The sequence below is a fragment of the Felis catus genome, chromosome A2, assembly GCF_018350175.1.
Source record: "Felis catus isolate Fca126 chromosome A2, F.catus_Fca126_mat1.0, whole genome shotgun sequence".
Classification (NCBI taxonomy): Eukaryota; Metazoa; Chordata; class Mammalia; order Carnivora; family Felidae; genus Felis; species Felis catus.
Genome location: NC_058369.1, coordinates 57,893,587 through 57,919,035, shown reverse-complemented (window position 1 = coordinate 57,919,035; position 25,449 = coordinate 57,893,587). Strand labels below are relative to the sequence as shown.

Genomic DNA, 25,449 nt, shown 5'->3' with positions numbered 1-25,449 from the left:
GGTGAGGCAAGTTCTGGAAAACCTTGGTGCAGACTCAAGTGTGGATGTCATCCTCTCGACCTGGGGAGTCTGAGCAAGCTTTCATGAGGAGAATGCCTCTAGCCATCATTAGACAGGTGCTTGGAGACAGGCAGGGCACAGTGGCCATGCCGAGGCTGGTACGGGCAGGGAGGTTGTGGGTTCTGAGCTCAGTCTGCCCTGGGAGCTCTGTGACCTGGGACGGATGGCCTAACTCTGCTATGCCTCCAGTTCTACATCTGTGAAGTGGGGAAACAGTGCCTCCCTCCCATTGCTGCCGTGTGCTACGCGTGAGCCACACAAAGCTCTCACGGCCAGCTTGCCGGCAGCCGAAGCTCAGCGGTGGTCAGTGGTGGTGATGAGGGCTGGTTGCCACGTGACTCCAGTGCGTTCCTTTGTCGGCAAGACAGATCACCCCAGGGCCGGGTAGGGGCAGCGGCAGTCCCAGGCTCCTCCAGCACACACTGATTGTCTCTCCGGGGCCGGGTGTGTGGTGACAGGTGATAGACGACCACAGCGTGATCGGCCGCTCCCTGTTCAAAAAGGAGACCAACATACAGCTCTTCGTGGGCCTCAAGGTGCACCTGTCCACTGGGGAGCTGGGGGTCATCGACAGCGCCTTCGGCCAGAGCGGCAAGTTCAAGATCCACATCCCTGGTGAGTGCAGTCACTTCCTCCCACTGGCAGGCACCATGCAGGCATGGAGAGACAGCAGAGACAGTGCACGGACAGTGCCCCTTGGCTCAGGATGTTCAGCCTGCCTGAGCTGATACACGGGGCCCAGCCCACTCGGCCTCATGGCCTTTGGTCCCCTGTGGCTGAAGAGCCGGGATGGGTCCTGGAGGGGCTTGGCGTGGAGTTAGCCTCTGGGCAGAGCCAAGGTCAAGGTCTGAGTCTGAGCTCCTGCTCCACCGTTACCATATAGGGGTGACCTTGAATGTATTACCTGGCTTGGCTGTGAAGTATGGTACCAGTACTGATCTGACAGTTGCTTTGAAGGAAAAGTTGGTGAGAGAGACCACCAGGGGCCTGGCACGCTGCCCCAGTAGCCAGAATGTGAGTTGCCACCTCCTTTTTTGCCCCGTGGAGACCAGTAGGTGCGGAGGCTCTGTGCAACCTGAGTTGGGGCTTGTCCATGGCGGGATCAAGGGTGTGCATTTGCTCTTGGGAATAGAGCCCTTGGATTTCTTTAGTTCAGCCCTCCATCCCATCACTCCTGCGTGTACCCCACACCCATATTCTTGAGGTCCCGCTGCACACCCTGCAGGCTGCCACGGTCATGGGAGGGGGTAGGTGGGAATGCACTGAATGAGTATTGACTGTGCCTCACAGAAAAATAAAGGAGGGTGAGGGGGAGAATCACTGTGTGTGCCTCTGGACAGGGCAATTAGGGAAGATCTCTCTGAGGCGAGAATAGTTGAGTAGGGGCCTGACCAAAGGGAAGGAGGGAGCCCCACTGACACCAAGGGAAAGAATGTTCGTGGAGAGAGGGGATATGTACGAAGGCCCTGACTTGAGGACTGCTTGTTTGGCACAAGCCGGGAGGTGTGTGGGATGTCACTTTTCTTCCCCAGCAGTATGTTACACCAGTTTTCAGACATGCAACAGAGTTGAAGGATTTTACAGAGAAACCCCGACTTCGCATCAGCATGTTGCTGTACCCTGCGTATCTGCAGGGCTCTGGGTTTTATTCTGTGAGGGTTGGAAAGCCACGGGGAGGTTCAGATCAAGTCAGCAACACGATGTTGGTGTAGAGCTTCTTGAGTGACATCTTCAGGTGGGGTGGTGCCCTGGCCAAGTTCCCTGGCAGCTCGCCAAGTGAAGTCAGCACCCTCTGCTCTCCTGAGAGCCTGGCCAAGGGCCCTTGCCTCCCTAGTCCTTCCTTGAGCTCAGAGGGTCATGTGTGGGATTTGCCCTCGCATGAGGAAGAGCAGTGGGCACCGGAGGCCTGCCTCCCTGTGGCACTCGGATCTGCTGTTTGCACCCCGAGGTCCCCGTCAAGGTGGGACTCAGCTCCATCACAGTTGGACATACTCCCTTGGGGCAGGCAAAGTGACCATGATACCAGGCTTTAAGCTCCTGTCCTGTCCTCTCCACTGCTCCTGGTCATTACCTCAGCCCAACCAGGGTCCACAGTGTCCTGCTCTGGGTTCCAAGAAACACACACAGGGCATGAGCCGGGCAGGCCAAGGTCCAGACCTCACTTCCCAGGGCTTTGGGCCTGTCCCTGTGGGGGCTCACTGGGAAGGAGGGGTACAGGGCACTGGGAGGGCAGGAAGGGAGCTGCCTGGAGTTGGGGGGGATTGCACCCCGGAGCACTCACCCCTCCCCCGGTGGCAGGGGCCTGCTGGTCCAGACGAGGGAAGGTCAGCACCGTCTGTTTCCTTTTTTGGGGGGTCATGCTGACCTTCCCCTCAGCCCCCTTCCCCTAGCCCAAGGCAAACTCCGAGTTGGGGTGTTCTCAAAACAGGCCAGAGTACAAGAGGAGGCTTGTTTGGGGGCTCTGGGTACTGGGGTGGGAGTACAGGGAGGGAGACACAGTGCCGCGGCTTCAGTCAACTCAAGTTCACATTCCTTTGTTAGATCAGTGTTGCCTTTTTAATAGGTCTGCTTCCTGTTTGTGGCTTTTAAGCTTTTTATTAAATATAACTGGTCAGATTCCTTCATCCCCGCCCCCCCAACTCCACACCCCCCTCCTGCTTGTCTTTTCCTGCCGATTCCTCCCATGAAGAATTACTTTTAACCTTTTTGAAGTTCATTAATTGTGAAAGACTCTTCAGCGAACCCGAGACACCCAGTGCCAGGTGGAGGAGGAGGGGCGCTGCCGGCTGCAGGCTGGAAGTGCCGGCCGTGGAGGCCCGGGGTCATGGCCCTGCACAGCCCAAGCCTCCCAGAGCTGGAGCAGCCCAGGGGAGCTGTCCCAGCCCACAGGTTGTGGGGGGGCTGGGGTCAAATGTGGCCCATGGCCCTTGGTGCTAGCTCCACAGGGCAACACAGTGGGGGGAGGCCGACTGAAGATCTTTGGGTATCTTCCCATCAGCCCCTGACCTCCAGGCCCGCCTGCTCCCTGGGGCCTCTGAACTCAGGTGGCAAGGCCAGATCCCGACAGGGCCAAGCAGGTGTTGAACAGACCAAGTGGCAGGCAAGAGACAGGGTGGCGGGGGCTGTGCCACTCAGGTCTCTTGCTATATGCCCAGTAATCAAATTGTATCTAATTTAATGTTTATGTAAAACTTATGGCTAAAAATTTTAAACTGTCCAAACTAAACAAAACCTACCTTTTGGCTGGGTTTGGCCCACGGTGACTTGTAACTCCTACTTGAATTTCAAGATGGACACTTGGTCCTCAAGTTCACAAGCCAAAGGTGAACCCTAATATGGAAACGGTGTTTTACGGAGCCATAGACACCGGCCTCTGAGAAAAGGGTCCTGACACTAGGCCTGTTGCTTCCCCCGGGAAATGCTCCCCAAAATCTGTGGGGCTAGTGAGACAGTCCCATCCTGACACCCGAGGAGCTATCCCAGGTCTTGGAGGAGGCCTCGAGGTCAGAAAGCCCCACATGTATGCAGCTGCTCCCTTCAAAAAAGTGGCCTCATTTTAAGTCCTGGGAGGCTGAGAGGCCCTGTGAGATGAGCTGGGAGCCCACCGGGTCACCTTACTGCAAAGAGAGTAGGTGGAGGGCTTTGCGGGCAGAGATGAGGACCCTGCTGAGGATCCTGTCCGTGCCGTAGTGTCCGTGCTTCCCAGGTGCTGCTTCGGTACCCGGTGCGTCCTCGTGGAGCCAGGCTGGTTGCCTCTGTCTCCACGCAGGCCTCGGGAGCAAAGGGGCAGAGCGCCTTGAACATGGTCTCAGTGGGCAGTCCCTGCCTGCCCCACCAGCCCCAAGACAGGCACCAGGGCTTTGGAGAGCTGGCGCCACGGGGCCCACACATGGTGGGAGAGACCCTTGTGCTGGGCAGCCTGGCCCAGGCTGCCATGGCCCGCCCTGGTGAGTGCTGTCCTGCAGTTCCCGCCCTCCACGCCGTACCAGTGTCCCAGCACCAGCTCCGGCTCTGAGAGGCAGCCCGGGGCGGGTGGGGAAGCTGGGACCATAGCTGCCCCCCCCCAACCCCATATACCCCACTCTGCGGGGTAAATGACTTCTGCCAGAAAAGAGTCAAGTGAGGGGAGAAAGGCACTGTCCCTCATGACAGCCATGAGCCACTTACTCTAGGGGAGGAGGTAAACATACACACGCAACTTTATCTCCTGAAACAATGCCTCAGACACCGGCAATTGCCTAGTAGGTTGATAAGTGTACCTTGGTAGAATGTGGCAAGCTTTTTGGGTGGCCCATCTCCCACAGGGTACTCCTGGACCCACCAGTCTGGGGAGGAGTGTGTGTGGTTTGTGCTAGCAGTATGGGCAGGGATGGCCCACGGTACACGTGCAGCTTATGGCCTTGTGACTGCAGAGCCCTGGGCCCCAAGTACCGCTGGTGTGATGTGCATCGCTGCCCCTAGTCGAGTGACTGCACAACTCACGAGTCACAGAGCTCTGAGCAGACACGTGCCTTGGAAAAGCCAGAGCAGCAGCGACTGAGAACCGCAACCACTGGCGGCCACAGCGAGGGCCTTGTCCTCTCCACGGGCCTGCCCTACCTGCCCCGCCGAGACCACCCTGCCTCGTACATGTCAGGAAGTCGACCCGGACTGGGGCAGCCAGGCTCTCCCTCAGTCCCCGAAACAGAGGTCTCGGGTCCTGCTAATAATTCGCATTTAGGGTCACCGGATTTAGGTGATCTTTGATACCCTTTCAACTATTACTAATCACAACCAAATGGACCCGAGGCAGATGAGAAAAGAAAAACAAATGCGTGGCATTGTACTTGTAGTGAGAACCCAGAAGGAACTTCTGCTTACTGCTCTCCAGGAGCCGTGGCCGCTGTCCGAGGGGGCCCTGTGAAGCCCCAGAAAGGTTGGCACCCATGGCATCGGAGTGTCGCCGATTCACAGATGAGGAAACTGAGGCTTGGTGGATAAGCAATGCAGCTTGCCCAGTGTCGCTCCGTAGGAAGCGTCAGAGCTGGGATTGAACCTACAACACCCCTCTGCTGCCCACTGCCCACAACGCCCCCTGAGCCTTGGCTCCTCCCATGCAGGGCTGGTGGGGAGGTGAGGAAGCACAGCTCTGGCCCTCTGGCCCTGTGTGGGAGAAGGGGTCTGTCGTAGTCATTCTGCTGGGCGGGCCCTTGGGCAGAGGGCCTGAGAGATGGGACGGGGGGGGGGGGCTGCTGTGTGGCCCCCAGCAGGGTGGTGGCACTTCTAGAGAACCACTGCCTGCTCGCCTCCAATGGGTGTTCCGAGGAGGGTCCCTAAGCCACGCTGGCTTCAGCTTCTGTCCCCTGAAACCAACCACAGGTGTTCGGGTCTTTGGCATACCATCCCAATTCACGACAGGGGCTGGCTTTCCACGGAATAAGAAATGCTGCTTGCACAATGAATGAAATGAAGGAATTCAGTGGGACAGACTGGACTGGGATGAACAAACGGTTGAACTCAGGCCTGTGGGGGCCACAGAGCCTGGGGCCTAGTATGCCACGGGCCTCTCCAGAAACTCCTCCAAAGCAGGCAGGCACCAGCATCATCAGACCCCCCTCGGCCCAGCAATTCCTTGTGACATGGCTTTGGGGGTTCTGGTGCTTTAAAGAGGACTTGAGAGAGGGTACCAGTCTGCCTAGCTCTGCAAACTTCAGGGGAGGCTCAGGGCTGGGGATGCAGAGACCCAGTGGACAGAGTCCTGCCCCACGGCACGTCCCTGTGGAAGAGACGGAAGCCCAGACCAGCAGTTTGCAGTCACCATGGTGGGTGTCCCTAAGGGCACATGGCTGGGAAACAGGGCAGGGAGAGTGGCCATGCTGAGGGAAGGAAAAGGCAAATTTCCCAGAGAGGTTGCTGTCCGGGCAGGGATTGAGAGGGAAGAGGAGAAGGAGGTGAGTGGAGAGAACTGGAATCAGATGTGTGGTGTTCTCTAGAACCCTGTGGCCAGTGGGAGGGGCTGTGGATGGGGGAGTGCCTGCTCTGGGCGCCACTTTTTGCACCCATACGCTGGCTGTGGGAATACTCCCCTCACCTCTTCCCAGGGCCTCGTTCCTCTCTCTTTGCCCGGACCACTCTGCAGACCCAAACCAGAGCCCTCCTCTGGAGGTGCACGTGACTCCAGACCACCACTTGGTGCTCCTCTCTGGCACTGCCCAGAGCACTTGTGCAAGAGGAGGCCAGGGCTGAAGGGATGGAGTCCTTCTGTTTCTTCCCCAGTTCACAGATGGGGAAACTGAGGCCCCTTGATCACAGGCCCCGGCAGCTAGTAAGAGCCCAGAGTCTCCTCCTGCCTCTTCAGCCCCCAGGGAGATGCACAGTGGCCACCAGGAGCGAGGGGTGCAGAGGCCCTACCAGCTGGCTCTTTTCTCAGAAGCTCTTTCCTTCAGGGCTCTTTCCCAGGCCTCCGTTCAGGCAGACTGCCCGAGCACCCACATGCCGAAACGACCTCCCTTTGTGTCCCAGGACTCCAGGGGTAGCCCTGCACCTCCATTTGTCTGTCTCTCATCGGCTGTTTATCAGGCCCTTCAGGTGCCAGGCCCTGTCCAAGTCCTGGAATGTGCCAGAGGGGAGGGAGGTCCTGGATGTAGGCTGTGGAAGGAAAGTCCCCGGGTGCCCCGTCGGAGGCTGAGTACTGGGCAGGGCAGCGCCACCTCTTCTGCATCACCGGCTCTCTATGCCCGGTCGGCCCAGGAGGGTAGGTGGACCAGGCCAGGGCTGCAGGTGCTGTAGGCCCAGTTCCTCGGAAGGTCCCTGGGCACAGCACAGGGCATGACCTGCAGAGACAGGCAGCCCCTTCTGATTTTGGCAGGCCACCCCCAGTCGGAGCTTCAGCCCCTTGGTGCTAAGACCAAGGAAAACTTCTGATTTCCAAGAAGGGAATGGGGATTAGACCACTAATCCCTGCCCACGGTAGCTGACCCATCACAAGGGCCTCTGTGAATGGTGGCCGGGGTTGTGTGTTGCTCTCACCCACCAAGCCCCTGTCCTCACTGGGGGTCCCACGTGTCCACCGAGGGCCCCAGCCCCATGGCAGAGCAGGGAGAGTTAACCTCTCTCAAGCTGAGATGGGCTCTGCTACCAGGACCCCTCCCCTTGATTGATCCTGGAAGGCACTTTGCATTTGGTGACAAGCAAGGATTATACATTTCCCTTCTGATTGAGAACAGAGTCCCTTGGCCTGAGCAGGTAATTGGTGAAACAGTAGATGCATGGCCTCTAAGAGCTGTTCAGGGATGTTGTCTGAAGCCAGATGGGCCAGCAGCCAGACTTAGGAGTCTGCAGCATGGGGACCCACGGCAGGGATAGCAGCCATCCAGGAAAGCAGCGAGCGGCAGGCAGGGCCCATAGCAGGGGATAATGGTAGTAGTGGCACAGATGGTGGCCACTCTGGAGCCCTCGCTTTGCACCAGGGAGTGCGTCCTCACGTAGGCAGACCACTGCATCCTCCCGGCAGCCTAGGGAGGCGGGCCTGACAGCACCCACACTTCACAGAGGAGGGACCCAAACCAGCAGGGAGCCCAAGCAGCTTTCCTGAGGTCACGTGGCAGGAGGAGGTGGCTGGGGCTGAGCCCAGTGGTGGCCAGGGCACACACTGAACCACAACACACCCCACTGTTCAAGCTCAGAGACAGCCAGCTGGCCAGGACACGGACATTGGCACAAGCTCACTGTACCTTTGTCTGGTTCTCTACTGGTACCTTCTCTGTATCAGAAGCAGTGCGGGGTGTTCTGGGCACGTAGGCTCCAAGAGGACACGGACCTGCTCTGGGAGCCCATAGCCAGTCATTCATCCACTCAGCAATGAGTGTTTGAGCCCCTCTTATGTGTCATCCCTGGGCTAGGCTCTAGAAGGACCACAGTGACAAAAGCCCACGTGACCCCTGTTCTCATGGGGTTTGCAGCATGGTTAGTGTGGGGGGTCTTCTGTGGCTGCTGTACAAGAACCATAGGCCGGGTGGCCAAAACCAGGACCACTTATCCCCTCCGTTCTGGAGGCTGGTAGTCCAAGATCGAGATGTCAGCAGGGCTGGTTTCTTTAGCAGCCCCTCTCCTTGGCTTGCAGATGGCCGTGTTCTCCCTGTCTCTTTCATGTGGCTGTCCCTGTTTGCATGTCTCTGTCCTAAGTCCCTTTTCTTTTTTCTCTCTTTTTTTTTTTTTCCAGAGAGAGTGAGAGTGAGCAGGGGAAGGGCAGAGAGAGAGAGGGAGACAGAATCCGAAGCAGGCTCCAGGCTCTGAGCCATGAACACAGAGCCCAATGCAGGGCTCAAACTCACAGACTGTGAGATCATGACCTGAACCGAAGTTGGACGCTCAACTGACTGAGCCACGCAGGCACCCCAATAAGTCCCTTTTCTTATAAGGACACTGGCCAGATTGGATTAGGGTGCCCCCATATGACCTCATTTTACCTTAGTCACCTCCTTGAAGGCCCTGTCTCCAAATACAGTCACATCCTGAGGTGCAGGGCGTTAGGACTGCAACAGGTGAATCTGAGGCACACAAGTCAGCCCACAGCAGCTGGGAAAACGAACGCATCTCCCAAGTGTTTGCCATTTGGCAGACCTCATCAGGCTGTGCAGGGAAGGTGCATGGTGCTCTGAGAGTACAAAGCAAGACTGACTCCGTCTGGGGTTAGGAAGACTTCCTGGGGCAGTGGCATGATACTAGGCCCTGGAGGATGAATAGGAGTCCTTCAAGCAGAGTAGGGGGAGTGTCCCAGGCAAGGAGGTACTCGAGTGGAGCTCTGAGGCAGAAAAGATCGGCACCTGTGGGGGTAATGGCCCAGGAAACCGGTGGGTGATGGGAGTGAGGACAGGCGGGAGCCACCACATGGGGTCTGGCGAGGCCCAGGAGGCTGCTCATCTCTACCCTAGTGCAGAGAGGAATTGTTGGGGGGCCTGTAGCAGGACATAACATCAGATTTCCATTGCAGAAGATGGCTTGAGGCAGTGCATGAAAAGTTATCTTCCCACCAACCCTGGGAAGGAGTATTGTCACCCCCAACTCACAGATGAGGCTCAAAGAGCCATGCCCCACACCACGCAGCTCCCACCCCACCCACATGCTCTTCCCAAGGCCCCGAGCTGCATTCACAGCCGTGTGTCGGAGACATGGACAGCAGTGAACCAGCAGTGACCCTCTGGTGATGCCAAGGCGTGCCTCTCAGAGGGGTTTGCAAAGTGCCATGGGGCCATGGGGGGACTGCCCCCAAAGGACATGAGCAAGCTGAGCAGATGCAGGGAGATGGCATCAGAGACATGGGCAGGAGCCACGGTAGGAGTTTGGGTCTGTGGGAAACCACCAGAGGAAGGTCTTAAGTGAAAGACTGACTCGATTTGATCTGCATTTTTAAAGCGATCCCTCTGGAGAATGGTTTGAGGAAGGCCACGGGGAAAGCAGGGAGGCAGAGGGCTGCTGCAGTGCACAAGTGACTGTGAGACCTGTGTCACGTGCATGGGAATCTAGAAAGGCTTCCCGGAGGAGGTGGATACTGGAACAGACTCCTGACTTCATCAGAGGACTTCCCCAGGCCAACCACAAGGAAAGAAGGCTGTGCTCAGAAACCTGAGTCTTCAGGCGCATTTGAGGATTGCAGCAGGGAGAGCGGCAGGAAGGGTGACAAGCCAGGGTCACAGAGTGCCTTGCGGGCCAGCCCTGGCTCATGGAGTCAAGTCTGCAGGTCCCAAGGTTCCCCTCTGGGGGAGGGGAGATGGCTCGGAGGGAATACAGCTGGAAGCCCAAGTCCAGTGAGAAAGTACTGCTACATGGGGCAGAGGGCTGTGGATGGAGGTGGCTGGGAGGCAGGGTGCCAGGTGAGCCCATCTCAGCTTTCCCAGACGGCAGCCACAGCTCTTGGCACCTCCCTAGGGTGTCACTGCCCCGTTCTCGCCGTGTCCTGAAGAATGGGCACAGGTCTGCACACAGCAGAAGGATAGGTCCTCAGCCCATGCTGCCCAGACATTGCTGCTGGCCCTGAGCATTGGCACAGGCATGCACCCAGACCCCCAGCGTGGATTCTCCTCCTGCGAGGACGCTGCAAAACTGCAGCACCATGGACCAGTCCTCAGCCCCGAATCGAGGACTTGGGACCAAGTGCTTGTTTATGTCCTTGTTATGCCCTGGCTCCATCAAGTACCCAAGAAAGCCGGCGCTATGGGAAGATCCCCTCGTCCTGGCACCTGCCCCCATCAGGAAGGCAAGGCAGCCCCATGCCAGCTGCTCTTCTACGGGCCTGCCCCTATGGGAGCTGGCGGGCAGCTCAGGCAAGCTCTGGAAACAGACCTGCGCCTCCAGCTGCCTGCATTTGCATGCCTGACGGTCCTTCCACCTTCGGCTGGGAGAGCTGGGCTAAGGACTTCCTGTGGTGCAAATGTCATGCAATTTAAAGTGTCCGAGTGTGGCCCTGCTGCCGTCAGGCTGGGCCAGGATGGTGCCACGCAGCCCAGGCTCCGGTCTCCTCTCCAGCTGTAGCAGGTCATGGCGGATGGTGTGGGAAGTGCCTCCAGTATGAACAAAAATCAATGAAGTTTTCTGCATTTCATTTGTAAGAAAGAAGGGTTCCAGAATCAGCCATCTGTGTTGTAGACCGTGATCCCTGGATGCAGTAGGTCAGCTGAGGCATCCGGGGCAGCTCACTGCCTTCAGAGCCTCCATTTTCAGTTGATGAATGGGGTTAACGATGCAGTCTTGGGGGGCTGTGAGGATTAGGCTGGTGCACAAAGATGCCCTGATCTGCCTGCCGCGTGCTGGCACCCAGGCCCGGAAGCACGGGCCCCTCCACGTGGGGGCTTTGAGGCTGAGGCTGCCACATCCCAGCAGGCAGCCGCCACTCAGCTCCACACGGGTGGTTCTGGGCTGCAGCACGGCCACCATGCGATCGGATCTTCTCATTTTTCAAGAGAGACTGAGGATATAGGTTTTTACTTGAAATCCTCAGTTCTCCGGTGGGGTTACCGTGTCTAGCCTCTGTTGCGGCCAAGCCCTTGATGTGCTGCCTCTTCATCCTCCTGCAGCCCCCAGCCCATTTCCCGGAAGGGTACACTGAGGCTTGGAGGAGCTAGATGACCTGCCCAGCAGACCCCAGAGTCCCCAGGTAGAAGTAGGCAGTTCTCATGGCCACCGTTTCATGGAGAGCCTTCTGGAAAGCCAGCAAAGAAAAAAAGTGAAACTTTGCCTTGGTGCCAAAGGGAGGGGCCGCAAGAAGTCCTGAGGTTGTGGGTATTGTCATGTTCCCATAAATAAGCCCTCGCACAATAGGCTATTAGGTTGCGTGCTCCCTCTGGGGTTTGAAATGAAACCGGTTTTCTTTTCCTTTAAAATGTGCTCTCCGCACCCACCCACCCAGTTGCAACTGTAGACTCTGTTTGGCGCGGAATCTCGGGCAACCTCAGTGACCTGTCCTTGGGATTTCATCAGAGTTCTTAGCCGGCCGCCTCCAGAGTAGCCCCTGCCAGGACCAGATTGACTTTTACTGAAAGACACTGGCAGGGCTGGGGTTTGTGCATGCCTGACATTTCCTGCCCCCTCTAGGAGGTGGAAACAGGGTACATTCAAAGAACAAGAGCTTTGGAGGCGGCCAGACCTGAGTTGGAATCCTGGCTAGAGTAGTCACCTTTCTGGGCCCCGGTGTCTTCATCTATAAGAAGGATTATTTTGAGGGTTTTCCCGACCACCCTTCTGAATACTTTCAACCACGTGGAAAAGCTGGAAGACTGGTTTATTGAACACGCATAGTCCCTTGGATTTCAGTTGTGAACGTGTTGTCACGTTAGCCTGCTGTGTGAGTGCTGGGCCATTTGAATGATAGCTGTGGAACAGCAGTGACACTGGCATACCTCAGTGCGTGCCCCCAAGAACAAAGGCCTCCTCCCGTATAGCCACAACATGATTCTCTCTCGAGAAACTGGATGTCCGTCTAGGACACAGTCCACTTTCAGACTACCCCAGTGGTCCCAATACTGTCTTTCAAAACTTCTCCCTGACGGAGGATTCACACCCTGCATTTGGTTGTCGTGTCTCCTACGAGTTTTTGAAGAGTCCAGGTCAGGTGTCTCCCACATACACTCTTTGGGCCAATCTGCTCTTTCCTCATGACTAAGTTCAGGTTGTGTATTTTTGGAAGGAACCCCACAGAGGCCCTCTCGTGTCCTTCTTCGTGCACCACCCAGGATGCATGTGACGTCAGTTTGCTCACCATGCGTGATGTAGTTGTGATTTCTGGTGAAGGTGGTGGTTAGCAGGGTCAAGGAAGAGATGAAGTCAGCCCGTGGCCCAGAGATAGCTGGTGTGGAGGGGGCTCAGGGCCGCACAGCTGCTGAGCTGTGGCCCGCATGCAAGAAAGGGCACCAGGAGGTCCCTTTGGAAGTCAAGGTTAAGGCCCTGGTCTGGTAGCAGTGAGGCAGAACTGGCTGCAAGGGACCCGATCCAGCGGTGTCCTGCCCTTTCCCATAGCCCTGTGGAGGCTAAGTCAGGGCCTGCGGGGAGGAGCTGCTACTTGCCAAAGTCTGCAGAGCCCTCTCTCTCTCTTTGTCTGCCTCTGTCTCTGTCTGTCTCTCTCACTCCCCTCCCTTTGCTCCAGCTGTGGCCCTCTCCTGTGACTAGCATCAGCCTCGAACACAGAGAATTGGTTTCTGCCCCTCCCCAGGGGGAAACAAGTATTGCAGAGATGACTACAGAAAGTTAAGCATCATGATGGGTGGACAGGAAGGATGAGGTGACCACTCCAGAGTGGGTGGGAGTGGGATGGAAGGTTCCACAGACAGTGAGTCTTGAGCTGGCTTGAAAGTGCGGGGGTTTTCCCAGCTAGAGAAAGGGAGGAAAGGCATTCAGGACAGAGGGAACAGAGTATGCTAACACACAGAGGCTGGAAGGAGTGTGGCATATTTGTTGCTTCTTCTGATGTGTGGGATGTTGTTCTAAATGCATTATATGTTACTAACTTACTTTTTTAATATTTAATTAGTTACTTTGAGAGGGAGGGAGGGGGAGAGAGAGAGAGAGAGAGAGAGAGAGAGAGAGAGAGAGAGAGAGAAAGAGAGAATCAAGCAGGCTGTGCACGGTCAGCTCAGGGCCCAGTGTGGGACTCAGTCTCAAAAACCACAAGATCATGACAAGAGCTGAAACCGAGTCAGATGCCTCGCCAGCTGAGCCACTCAGGTGCCCTGTTACGAATTCATTTAGTTTAGCGTGTTTAAAATGGTGGTTTTGGAGGAGTTTTTTAACGCAGTGGAACTTTTTCCCCTGTGGTCTTACATGGAGTCAACCACAGTTGAGCCCCCTGGAGGTCCTTCTTGCTGTGCACCTTCAATCCCAGGCCTGAGGCCCTGAACCCCACGCTTGGCACCCAGCCTCTGTCAGGTCAGGGTTCCTTGGCCTCGGCACTGCTGACGTCTGGGGCCGGGTCGTTCCCTGTGGTGGGGGCTGTCCTGTGTGCTCTAGGATGTTAAGCAGCATCCCTGGCCTCTGCTCACTGGGTGCCAGTAGCATATCATGCTACCCTTCCAGGAAGTGGGTGGTGTATAGGCCAAGGACACGGTAGGAAAACTCTCCCAGGCAACTGGTTGGAGAGTGAGACTGAAGGCCCCAAGCCTTGGGGCAGTGGGTGTGTGGAGAGCAAGGCAGGGGCAGGGTGGATGAGCTGCAGTGACTCCATGCCTGCTGGGTGCAGAATAAGGAGGGCTGAGCAGGGGGCATCCCAAACAGACTCCACCCCAGCTGCCTCAGAGTCCCCTGTGGCCAGCAGAATGGGCCTCAGGAATGCCTCCAGTTGCAACCCACTCAGCCCAGGCGCCTGCACTGCCTCAACACTATAGTGCTGTGCCTATTTCTTCCCTTAGGCCTTGTCTTCTGGAATGTTCTCTGGGTGCTGGGGTGATGGGAGGTCCTGAGATCTGGGCCCAGCAATCATGAGGGGAGGGAGAGCCTTTTTACAGCCTGACATGTGCTAGAAACACAGCACCTTTATTTACCTGGATTCTTACAGGTTGAGTGAAACTTCTTTGAGAAGTACTTCTCTTTGTTTAGCACTCTCTAGAACTCTCCAATTTCTTACCAGTTTGTGGTTTTAGGGAAAATTTCATTTTTTCCGTATACATTTATGCTGCCTAAATAAAATCATTACGGTAAACTGGTTATTTGCTTTAATGTTTCAGGCAGTGCTAACGGGAACTTTTGTGATTGGCTCAGTACTGTCTCTCCAGAAAGCCTTAATGTAACAGACAACCAGCAGTCTTAAATACCTGAAAGAAAGTCCCAGAAACCAGAAGCCAGCCCCACATCCTATCATGGAACAATCTTGGCTTGGGCAGTCCTGCCAGATGTCGTGTGTTAATCCCCAGTGCCCTGGACTGCCATGGCAGTTGGTCATGCACCCCAAACCTCGAGACCTTCAGAGACACGTGTGAGTAACAAGAGTTAACCTGTGCATCAGCTCCCCAGATTCTGAACTCACCACATTAACCGAAACACTTAACACATATTCAGAGAGCCTTGGTAATTACAGTTACTGACAAGGGGGTGTGGCTGGCCTTCCCAGCCGAATGCTGGAGTGCAGAAAAACCTGCGACCGGAGGGCCAAGCATGGCGCAGACTGGTACAGCCTCTCCTGCTGGCCGGTCTTCAGCCCTTGCTGTGTGCCAGACTCTGGTCCCGATGCTTTACATAAACGATGCTATTTCGTTCTTACAATGGCCCTTGGACTTGGGAACTACTTGTAGGTTAAATTACTCGCCCTGGGTCTTACACTTGGACGGCCCTCTGACTTTGGCGGCCACACTACACCCAGCCCTCCTGGGAAGGACCGTGGTCAGGACAAAAGGGAGCCAGCCCAGCACATGCTTCTGCAAGTGATCCATGCAGGCGCTTAGAATTGTGTCTGTGCTAGCCCAGAGCTTGCTGCCCCTGCTGTGACTGCTGCTCCAGCAAGCCGCTGAGCTTTCCCCAGGCTCCTCCCTGTCAGCAGGTGCTCCTGAGGAAGGCGAGGAGAATAGCGACCGCAACACTGGTCACTGCACCAACATGAGCCTTTGGAGAGCCATCTCAAGGCTGAGTATTTGGTAGCCAGCGTCTCACTTGGTCTCCACGGTACAGATGTCTCGATGAGGCCCTACACAGGTCATAGAGCTGGGCATTGGACGGGAGCTAAGTCATTGGACGGGAGCTAAGTCTGGACCCCACTTTGTCCGACTGCAAAGCTCCAGTCTTGATGCTAAAAGAGGACTGGGAGACAGCAGAGTGTAGAATTCCAGGGGGTGTAGAGCCAGGCGGGCCAGAGCAGGGAGAGAACCCGGCACCCAATGCGTAGGCTTGGGGCTCACCTCGCCCTTGCCCTCGTTCTCCCCTGGGGCCCTCTCACCAGGCCACACAACCACCTGAGTCAAGTCTAGCTCACTTGGTGAGCTGCAGATGGCCATTGGCTTGCTTAGGCAGCTCCTGTCCCCAGGCAGCCACTCGTGGCTCACATAGGGCCCAACCCTGGGCTGAAGGGGCTGCTGCTGCCTGCTAGTGAGTCAGGGACTCGTGGCTCCTAGCTGAGCTCCTGTGGCCCCATGTTTATTTATTTGTAGCTCAAAGGTTGGGGTCACCACCTGTACCTCTCCAGAGAGCTCTCCTGGCAGGACTGGGTCACTTCTGGATGGGAGTAACCAGAAACATCAGATGCCGTCTGCCAATCCTAAACCAGTTCTCACTCATTTATATAAGTTGTATGGTTTCATTAGGGAGAAAGCTTAGAAATCTGGAGAAAAAAATGCCACCCACAGTCTGCTCACCCAGTGGCACCCCAGTGGACTTTTGGTTACATCTCCATCCAGGATTTCTTCAGGTATCATTTGGGTGGGGGCAGAAAGAGCCCAGGGTCGAGAGTGAGACTTTAAGTACCCCCTGTCATTGACAGCTGAGACACCGGAGCATTCCTCTGCCTCGCTGGGCTTGTGTGTCAGCTGTGCAGGAGGGCCAGTGAGAGAGTGGCATGGGCCATGTGTGTGAAGGGCCCGGCCCGGATTCAGTCAGTGACCGCATCGCTGTCTGTGGCACAGCGCCACTCCCGTGGCTCACCCTGGGTCTTCCCTTGGGGTCGTCTGTCATAAGAAGCTCTTCGTGTTGGTGCACAGCCTCCCTACACCTCCCTCCCAAAGGCTACGTGGCGCTGGGCCATGTAACCGTCCCGCACTTAATTTCCCGTGGCCATCCCGTTCGGGACCCACGTGTTTTCTGATTTTTCCCATTGGGGCTAACATCTGAAGTCATCTTTGAACTTCTGCGTGCCTTTCTCAGGCACTGGGCTTTGGATTTGGGCCATTCTGTCTGTGGGCACTTCCTGACCGTCCCATAGATTAGTTTGCATGAGCAGATGAGGGGAGACTCGGGGAGACCCCATCCCCGTGCCTGGCAGGAGTAGGGGCTCAATACATACATGCTGAATAAGGGCGTGACGGAAGCTGGCCGGGACACGTGAGTTCCTTCAGTGTCTGTGATTCCGTATCAGAGGGAGAATTTTTAAATGTATGCGTGGAAAACATTTACGTAGTTGGTACCGTGTGCCGTCCAATGTTCTGTATTTTGCATATAACGATGTCATTTAATCTTTGCAACCGATGTGAAGGAAGATGCTATTATAGTTATTGAAGTTTCCATTTCACCAGTGGGGAAACAGAAGCACAGAGTTTTATAATTACAGTTATTGAAATACAGTGATTGAAATTCCCATTTACCATTGAGGAAACAGAAGCACAGAGAGGTACAGGAACATTCCCACAATCACACAGCCATGAGTCCCAGCACTGGGATTGGAATCTAGGCCATTTGGCTCCAAGGTCTTTGCTCTTCCCTCTCTGCTCCCTGCCTCTGACAGTTCACCTTCCTGTCCACCTGCTCCACCCGGCCTGAGCTCAGGGCCCAAGGTGAATTCCAGAAGTTCCAGCTTGGGCTCAGTCCCCCCTGGGGTAAAGGAATGCCCTGGACCTCAGCTTTCCTATATAAAAATGGGGAGCGCCCCCCATTCAGGGTTGTGATGGAGAAATGAGAAAATGTATATGATGTGCCTGGATCCTTATCAAAGTTCAGTCACTCTGAGTTCCCTTCCTCTGCACAGGGGCAGGGGGCCATGAGGCCCCTCTGACTCACCTGGGGAGTCAAGCATCGGGTAAGACAGTTAGTTTAGTATTTGCTTTTAGTGAAGTTTCGTGTTTGTGTTTCTCAGGAGATGGGTAAATGTACTAACTCTTCAGATGACCTCTTCCAGCATCTGGCTGTTGGGTAAGCACTGCCTTCTGTGGCTTCCGTAACCCCTGCTGAGCAGCCCCTGGCTTGTCATGAGAGTATGCCAGGCACTGGCACTCAGGAAGCTGCTGTGACTGGCCCTCTTGTCTGGACCAGAGTCCAGGCTCATTCGCATGGCACTTGGCTTCTTCCCACTCTGCCTTCCGCCAGCCTTCTCCACCACTCCTGCCCTGCCCGTCTTGGCCGTATGCTGCCCATCTGCCCTTCGTAGACACACAGCGGCTATCCCTCATTCTACCGTTGGTGCAGGGTCCTCTGGGCTCAGCTCAGATCCCTTCTCCGGTCCGCCATCCCCGCCTACAATGCCACTGTCACCTCTCCGCACAGACAACTCTGGATCTCAGCCACATCCACCCTGGTGCACCACTATGCAAGGAGCAACTCGGGGGTGGGGGGGGGCGGTGGTGAGGGTGTCTTTGTCTTTACACATGCCGATTGCTCCTTGTTGAAGGAATGGGTGAGCGAGCATGCTACTCCAGATGGCCACCTGGGTCACCCCGGTGGGCCTGAGAAATGGACTAGTTGAAGTTGCCGTTGCAGGTAACGGAACCTTGACTCGTTGACCCATGTGCCCGAAAAAGTCCAGCAGCGGTGCTCTGTTCTAGGCACAGCTTAGCTCTTAGATCCCAGTGTCCTCAGGTTCAGCCCTGCCCTCCCCCAGGTGGCTGTCCCCAGGCAGGCTTTCCCTTGAGTGGTCTTCCCTGCTGCAAGTCTAGTCAGGGGAGAGAGATTTTCTTCTAGTAGTCTCACCAAAGTGGAGCCCCACTCCCATTCCAAACCAGCACTGTGGCTGGAGGCGTGCACACGCCCGCTGGCCAGCCTGTGTCATGGCTCCTCCTGGCACCAAGGGTAGACCCTGCTTCCCCAGGGAAGATCAGGACCTGTTGCAAGCAGCAGGAGCAAGTGGTCACTGCAAGCAGGCATGCCCAGTGATGCTGTCCTTGTGCTGGAACAGCCTTTCCCTCCCCGCCTCACTTCTTTCTGTTCAGCCTCAGGACAGCGTGAGATGCCCTTTGTAGGACTCCCTTAGCATCCTGGGCTGCCTCTTTCCCTGGGCCCCCTGGACTGCTCTGGCCTCTCCCCTGTCTCCCTGGGTGCCTCCCCCAGGCTGAGATCCCCAGCCAAGGCTTCCTGGGTCCCCAGGGCCCCATGCAGGAAGCCCCGACTGAGCTCTGTCTTGTCAGCTGCATACATGGTGGCCTTTGAAAGACCCATGTCCTTTCGGCTGTTGCAAACCTTCCCTCTCCCTAGTCACAGTGACTGGCCCGATTGCAAGGATAATGTCATTTATTCTCATCAACCCTGGCATGCTGACTTGTGAGGTGGGAAAGCAGTAAGGTATCAGAGTCTGCCAGTGGCCTAACCGGGTCTCTGACTGGGCAATGTTTGTGACTCTTGAGCAACAGGAGAGAATTTCCCATTAGAACCGTGGTCTGTATAGGTGATTGTTCTGGCCCTAGACCGCCCAACTGGCCTCCTCTCGTCCCAGCAGGGACACACAGTCTCACACACGGGGGCTATTTCCAAATGAGATGTTTTAGGTGGTTTGAAACAAAATCACAGCCTGTTTTTTATAACCTAAAAGTAACGGTAATATTCATTCAGGGAAATTTACATTTGAAGAAAAGTAACAAGGAGGGAAACAGGTCTCCCATACCCATCATTAATATTTTCACTTGGTTTCCTCTGCCTATTCTTTGCAAAGGCTGCTTTTTATGTAATTGAGATGATACGATGTGCACAATCTTGTGTGGTGTTCCAATCAATATTATTATGCAAGCTTTTATTCTTGTTGTTGTATGTTACCCCGTAGTCTTCGGGGGGCTGAGCAGTGCACTAAGAGCCTGCGTCCTGACCTCAGACCAGAGCCTGGCCCACATTCCAGCACCTTTACTCACCAGGTCTATAATCTTGGGGAAGTGACTGGGCCTCTCCAAGCCTCGGTCCCCTCATCCATAAAATGGGGATAACAGGCATGCCCTATGTGGGTGCCCTGCGATCTGAGTGCACAGTAAAATGTACAAGCATGTGTTGCACTCAGCACAGTGCCCGGCACCCTTCAAGGGCACGATAAACCTCACTGTTGTCACCATTGCCGTGACCGTCATCTTAATGGTGTTGTGATGGCAGTCCCCGCCCCCACCCCCACCCTTGGCCGTACCACAGCCTACTGTGTTACACATTCAGGTGTTGACAACTCCTCTATCATAAATAACATGGCTGGGAACATCTTTGCGTATAAATCACTGTCTTAATATAGGGTGTTTTTCTTCAGATGGATGCTCGGAAGTTGAATTGCTCTGATTTTTAAAAAGAAAAGACCGGTAAACATTTAAAATGTTCTTCAAGGCTCCTGGCAAAGTGATCTCAGAAGTGGCCCGTCATTTTATACTGCTGTCAGCCCTGTGCGAGCGCACCGGCTCTTTTGCCACCTCGCCAGCACAGGCTGCTCCTGTGTTGTTGATCCTTGCTCAGTTTGACCCATGAAAACCAGCATCTGGATGTTTTCATTTGCGTTTCTTTGGTAACTGTCTTGCCACATCTAAGTTTCTTTAAAGAGGTCTGGAAAAGAAGGTGAGTGGAGTAGAGGCTGTGGTTCACAGCCCGACATGCTCACAAGGATCTGCCAGAATTCCCCACTTTGCCTTCCTACCGTGGGGTCTGAGTACCTCTTAGATGCCGACCCTCAGATACCCAGAGTGTAAGCTCTGTCTCCCCAAAGCCCTGCGCAGGAGTCTACCCAGACAGACAACCCTTCATCCACTGTGGCTCCCGCATCTCTGGTCCAAAGATCTCTTTCACCCAACACAAATCCCTCAGTGCCAGAGCCCAGGCTCTGTCCTCAGCTGCTCAGTCCTCTGGCCAGGGCCCGTGGAGGTGGTCTGAGACAGCGCAGGAGGAAGCCGGGCGGGACTTGGGGCAGGGGGGCTTCTCCGAGCCTTAAAGGATGAATTACCCTTTGCTAGGCTCAAGAGCTGCCTGGGAGCCCCCTGAGGGCAGGAACCACGTCAGATCTGTGCACCTGCACATCCCCAGAGCTCTGCACACCTGAGGAAAGCAGGCAGGCCGGCACACCTGGCCAGTTGGGAGGCACAGAGGGAGGCAAGGAGATTTGGTATGAGGCTGGGGGGTGGGCTGCCCGGGGCTCACCACCAGGCACTAGGGAGCCACCAAGGATGTTAGGCAGAGGAGGCCGGGGTCTGAAATGCGCTCAGGGATGATGAGGGTACTGGTGCTCCGAGGGGGCTGGTGGACTGCTGGGGAGCCCCTGACAGTTCACAGCAAGCACGGCAGAGCAGGCACAGGGCAGGAGGCTCCGGCAGCCCCCTGCGTCCCCAGGGCTCCAGACCGGTTGCTGGTCCACTGACAGCTGACTCCCCTTGTGGAGCTGACTCATCCCACAGGGGGGCCCAGAGCCACTCTGTCAGGGATAGCTATGGACAGCCCCCAGTGACCTCGAGGGGAGGGTGGGCTCTGCCCTAGTCTCAGGCACTCCACTGTGTTGTGCTCCAGACTCTGAAAAGCACTCGGCTGGGAGAAAAGAGAGTTGAGGAGAGGTGAGGGGTGAGAGTAGAGGCTTCAGAAACTCCCTATAAAAATGAAAACAAGCCATCCGTCTTCCTTACTGGCGTCTTACCCCGACGGTGGCCTTTATGGATCTTGCCCCATGTCTGTGGGGAAGGCTGCTCTGAAACCTAACCCCGCAGCCAGCTAGCTGCTTCCAGCCCCCCGCTTTCTGGGAGGAACCGCCCCTGACAAGGGCCAGCCTCTCCTGGAAGCCATCCTGATGGAGGAGGACCTCTCACCGAGAGCAGAGAGCACTTCGGGGTGCCTTTTTTCCCCCAAACCAATGACCAACCTCCTCCCCCTTTGGCCATCGAAGCATTTCAAAGCAATTGTAAAAATTATATGAACCCCATCGAAGACTGTTACAACAATGTTTATACCCGGTGTTTGAAACAAAGACAATGATATTATAAATAATTGTAGATGATGAAGATAGGCAAGGAAAAATAACATCATTAAAAGAATTTTACAAGACGGACCGTTCACAAAGATGGATGGAGTAACACAATACGTTAAAAATATCTGCAATTAACATAAACACAGCGCAGTGGACAGAAACCATCTGCCGGCCAGCCTCACCCTGGGCATGGTCCCATGTCGTCCACACAGGGTGGTACCGGGGGCTTCTTGCTGTGGCCATGGTGAGAAAGGAGCCCCTGGGAAGAGTTCATCTGGGGCATGTGCCCTGGCAGCACACAGAGGCCTGTGGCCAGGGACCCCTCCATGTAGAAGGAACTCCATGAACAAAAGGGAAACTGAGGACTGAGGAAGTGTCTTCTTTGGGGTCATAGAGCTTCCTCCAGGATCCCTGCCCTGACCCCCAGCGAGATTGAGCCTCATCAGCTGTCCCTGTGGCTCCCACCGCTGCACAGCTCTGCGACCTTGTTTCCCCCATATGAGAAAGGGTCCTGTGGCTACTGGCGCCTCCCAGGCCGGGTGTGTCGGCAGCAAGGGGGTAGAGACTCGTGTGGTAGCAGGCGCCGAAGGCCCGGCTTGACTCAGCCACCGTCTCTCGTGGGCAGATAAAGAAGCCAAGGCCAGAGGAGCAGGTACCTAGGCAGGGGCAGAGACCACCCAGAGCACAGCTGTGGCGACTTCACATCTCACATCCCTGCACCTCTTTCTCCTTGTAATCAGTATTCGATGTTCTAAAAATAGAAATAAAATCTGTAAGCCTGAAACACTTAGGCCAGACAGAACAGAATGGACAGTCCTGAAACCAGCAAGAGCAAAGAGATGTGAGCGTCTGTCACCTGCTCCGGTTCCCCTCTCTTTTGTTGAGAACAGAAGATTGCTAATAAAGTGGAAGCCCTCCCACCCCCACTCCCCCACTCTCCCTGAAGGCAACATCCACCCCCCTAGGCTGGACCCCATGTCCATGTGCGTCTTTGTGCTCTGCCTACACACCGTTGCATCCAAACAGTGTCGACGGTTCCTGCGTGTTTCAGTGTTTCCATATCCGGTCTCACACTGAACCAAGTATGGATGGGACTCTTGCTGTTCTAGGCCGCATTTCTGGGTGACATTTGAGTGACTGCTGTGTGTTAGCCCAAAGTCTGAATGCACCGTGCTGGTGTGCCTGTCACCCGTCTGAGACGGGGGCCGTTTCCACTCTTGCCCTCCACTGAGCAGTGTCAGAGCATTGCTGTAGGCAGGCACAGGGGTGTGGTTGTCTGGTCCTAGAATGTGCAGAGCTACGGGTAGGGCCAGGGCCTGCCGGCCTCTCCTCTACCCTCACCCCACCACCCTTACCCCACTCACCATTTCCTGCCAGAGAAGAAGGCAGTCCCTGGGTTTTCGGAGGAACTTTCTCCCCGGATGCTTGTGTTCAGCCCAGGGTTCTTGGAAGCTCAGGATTGGCCCTAAATATCAGGACTTTGTGGGAATCCCTCCAGCCTCTCCGGGAGAACTGGGGGTTCCTCATCGGCTCTTGGAGGTGAAGGGAAGTCTGGGTGCTTAACTGGAAATTGAGCTCCTGGTTCACTCTGTCTGATTTCTGCCAAAGGCCGTTTCCCATCTGTGACTTGGAGTCAGATCCCTGTGGGCTCCTAAGTCCTCTTGGTGGCCACTTCATAGATCCATAGCCTGTCGCCTTACCCAAAGGATGGGAAGTATGTGCAAATGAGGTGAGCTGGGATCTGGATGCACCTGTCAGTGCCAGGTGCATAGCTGGCCCTCCTCCACCCGTGTGCTCGTCTTTATTGTTGTTAGAAAGGGAATAGCCGCGTGCCACAGACTGGCCACCAGAGCCTGGCCTTGCCACAGGCAGGGGGCGATTTCTCTGAGGCAAGGGTAGGCTTTGGGCAAGGAAAGACTGTTCTTTACATGCAGCTTGAGCAATGTAGGCTCTAGAGTCTGAGGCTTCTTCATTCGCGTGTTGTTCACCTCTTCTGTGCCACGCCCTTGGCTCAGGCTAGAGACTCAATGGCAAGAGAAATTGCTCTGTCCCTGCCCTCTCGGAGCTCCATAAAAGGGAGGGTCAGACAGCCCTGAGGTGGCACATACTTGCGGACAGATGGGCACTACAGAGGAAGAGGGCAGGTCTGACAGGGAAGGGCAGCTTCCTGGGGCCTAGGTGAAACCTGGAGGACTTTCGATGAAGCAGCATTACAGTGAGACCTGGCCCATGATCCAGAGTTTACTATCGTAGCCAGGAGGGGTCTGTGTAAAGGCCCCGAGGTAGGAAAGGCAGTGAACAGACGGGCAGGAGTGAGCCGTGGGAGATGCAGTGAGAGTGGTTGGCACGGCTCACTCCCACCAGGGCCTGGTGTGGACTTTGTCCACAGCCCCAGGACAGGAGAAGGCACTAGAGACAGGCCTGACCATACGTCTCTGTGAGGCCTCTTCCTGGGTGACTTCTGGCAACACCCTCAAGTCTCAGGGTCTCCCTTTCTCAGTGGGGGTCCTAACCCCCATGCCCGCGGATTGTTATGAAGAATAAAGCCCCTGATAGTCTTTGGCCTCCTGGTAAGCCCCCTGGGCTGCTACAGGAGAGAAATCTAAGGCCTCAAAGCGGAAAGCTCCCTTTAAACGCCTGGACCTTGAGGCGCGTCTCCTGGGAAAATAGGGTGCCAGCTGGAGGCTGGACCCGAGGCCCTGTGCCTGCCGAGGGCAGACACTGTAGCCAAGAGCCAGAACACGTGGCGGAAGAGGAGGCAGCATGCCCAGAGCTGAGATGCTGGCGGTCTTGGCCAGGCTGCGGGATGCAGGTCCCTGCCCACTGGTGCAGGCTCAGAGACAGGCCACCCTGCCTGCCGTCCTGTCCCATGCCCCACTCCCACCTGAGAGCACACAGGCCGGCAGGGGACCGGTGGGCTGCACGTGTGTGCAGGTGCATCTGAGTCTCTGTGTCCACGGATGTGAGCGTGTGCCAGTGAGTGTGCATCCGTGTTAGTGAGCGTGAGGCTGTGCCAGGGTGTGTATGTTGTTTTTTTTTTTTTTTCACAGAAGGGAGGTGAGTGAGAGGCCAGCTTCCTGACAGGGCAGTTATAAAACATTCATAAAACTTTTATTGGACTTGCCACCCTTCCAGATAAATATTTTTCGATTTTATGGTCTTGTTTTAGGGCCCTGAGCTTAATCATGGCTTTGTAGCAGCCTTTAAAAAAAGTTAAATATCATTTTGGCAAAAGGAGCCCCCTTCCCCCTACCCCTGCCAAAGGCAGCCTGCACTCTGAGCTCATAAATTCCCGCCACTCTCAACTCTTGCCCTTTCTCCCTCCGTGTCCTCACAGCCGTACGAGGGTGAACCTGAAAAAAAAGAGCAAAGAGAGGGAAGAAGAAATAACCCCTACCCCTCTCCCTCCTGCTGCCCCACAGCCCCTCCCCAGCCTCATGGGCGGTGGAGGGGGTGGGAGGCACTCGGCCCAGCTCACGGTCATCCACAAAAGGTGGCTGGCAGAGGGTGTGGGTGGGCACCGTCGGCTTCCTCCCTCAGAGGGGCAGCCGCCGTGCCTGGCGAGGGCGAGCTGGGCAGAGCTACCTCCCCTGGCCACACCAGCCTCCCTCCTGCCCCGTGAGGTCCCGTGTGAAGCCCCCGCTGGCGCCCCCCTCAGATGTTGGCATCTGGGCCTCAGACTGGCCTACCTGAGCACCCCTCCCAAACCGCACCCCCACCCTGGACCCGGTGCCGTCGCTCTTTGCTTTGTTGTATTTCTTTCACAGAACTCTCCGAAGCGTCCTCCTTCGTTCATTTACTCATTGTAAGGCTGTCCCCATTACAAACATAACCTATACATTGCTGTGTCCCCCACTCCCAGAACAGGGTCAGGTGCACAGTAAGTACTCAGTAATTGAGATTTATGCTATGGGCTGAATGAATGGTGGACACCAGGGTGATAGAGTTTGTGGTGTAAGAATCAAAATGGCTAATACTGCTCCGACCTCGCTTTGTGCTGGACACTAATTCTAAGTGCTCTACATTCTAACTCACCTAGGCCTTGCAACAACCCCGTGAAGTAAGGTCTAGTGCTGTCCCCACTGTTGGGGTGAGGGCACTGAGGCACA

The 25,449-nt window shown here is 55.7% G+C and overlaps 1 protein-coding gene across 7 annotated transcripts in view; it reads left to right on the top strand.

Annotated features, from left to right (window-relative positions):
- EEFSEC (eukaryotic elongation factor, selenocysteine-tRNA specific) overlaps nt 1-25,449 on the top strand; it is a 262,800-nt gene that overhangs the window by 213,984 nt on the left and 23,367 nt on the right. For 6 of the 7 annotated variants that reach the window (XM_045052028.1, XM_045052027.1, XM_023250076.2 and 3 more), the window contains exon 6: nt 519-675. In XM_045052028.1, the coding sequence (XP_044907963.1) occupies nt 519-675 (157 nt within the window). Of the gene's footprint in view, nt 1-518; nt 676-17,296; nt 17,736-25,449 lie in introns of those variants that run through there. The other variant, XM_045052031.1, reaches the window with a different exon arrangement.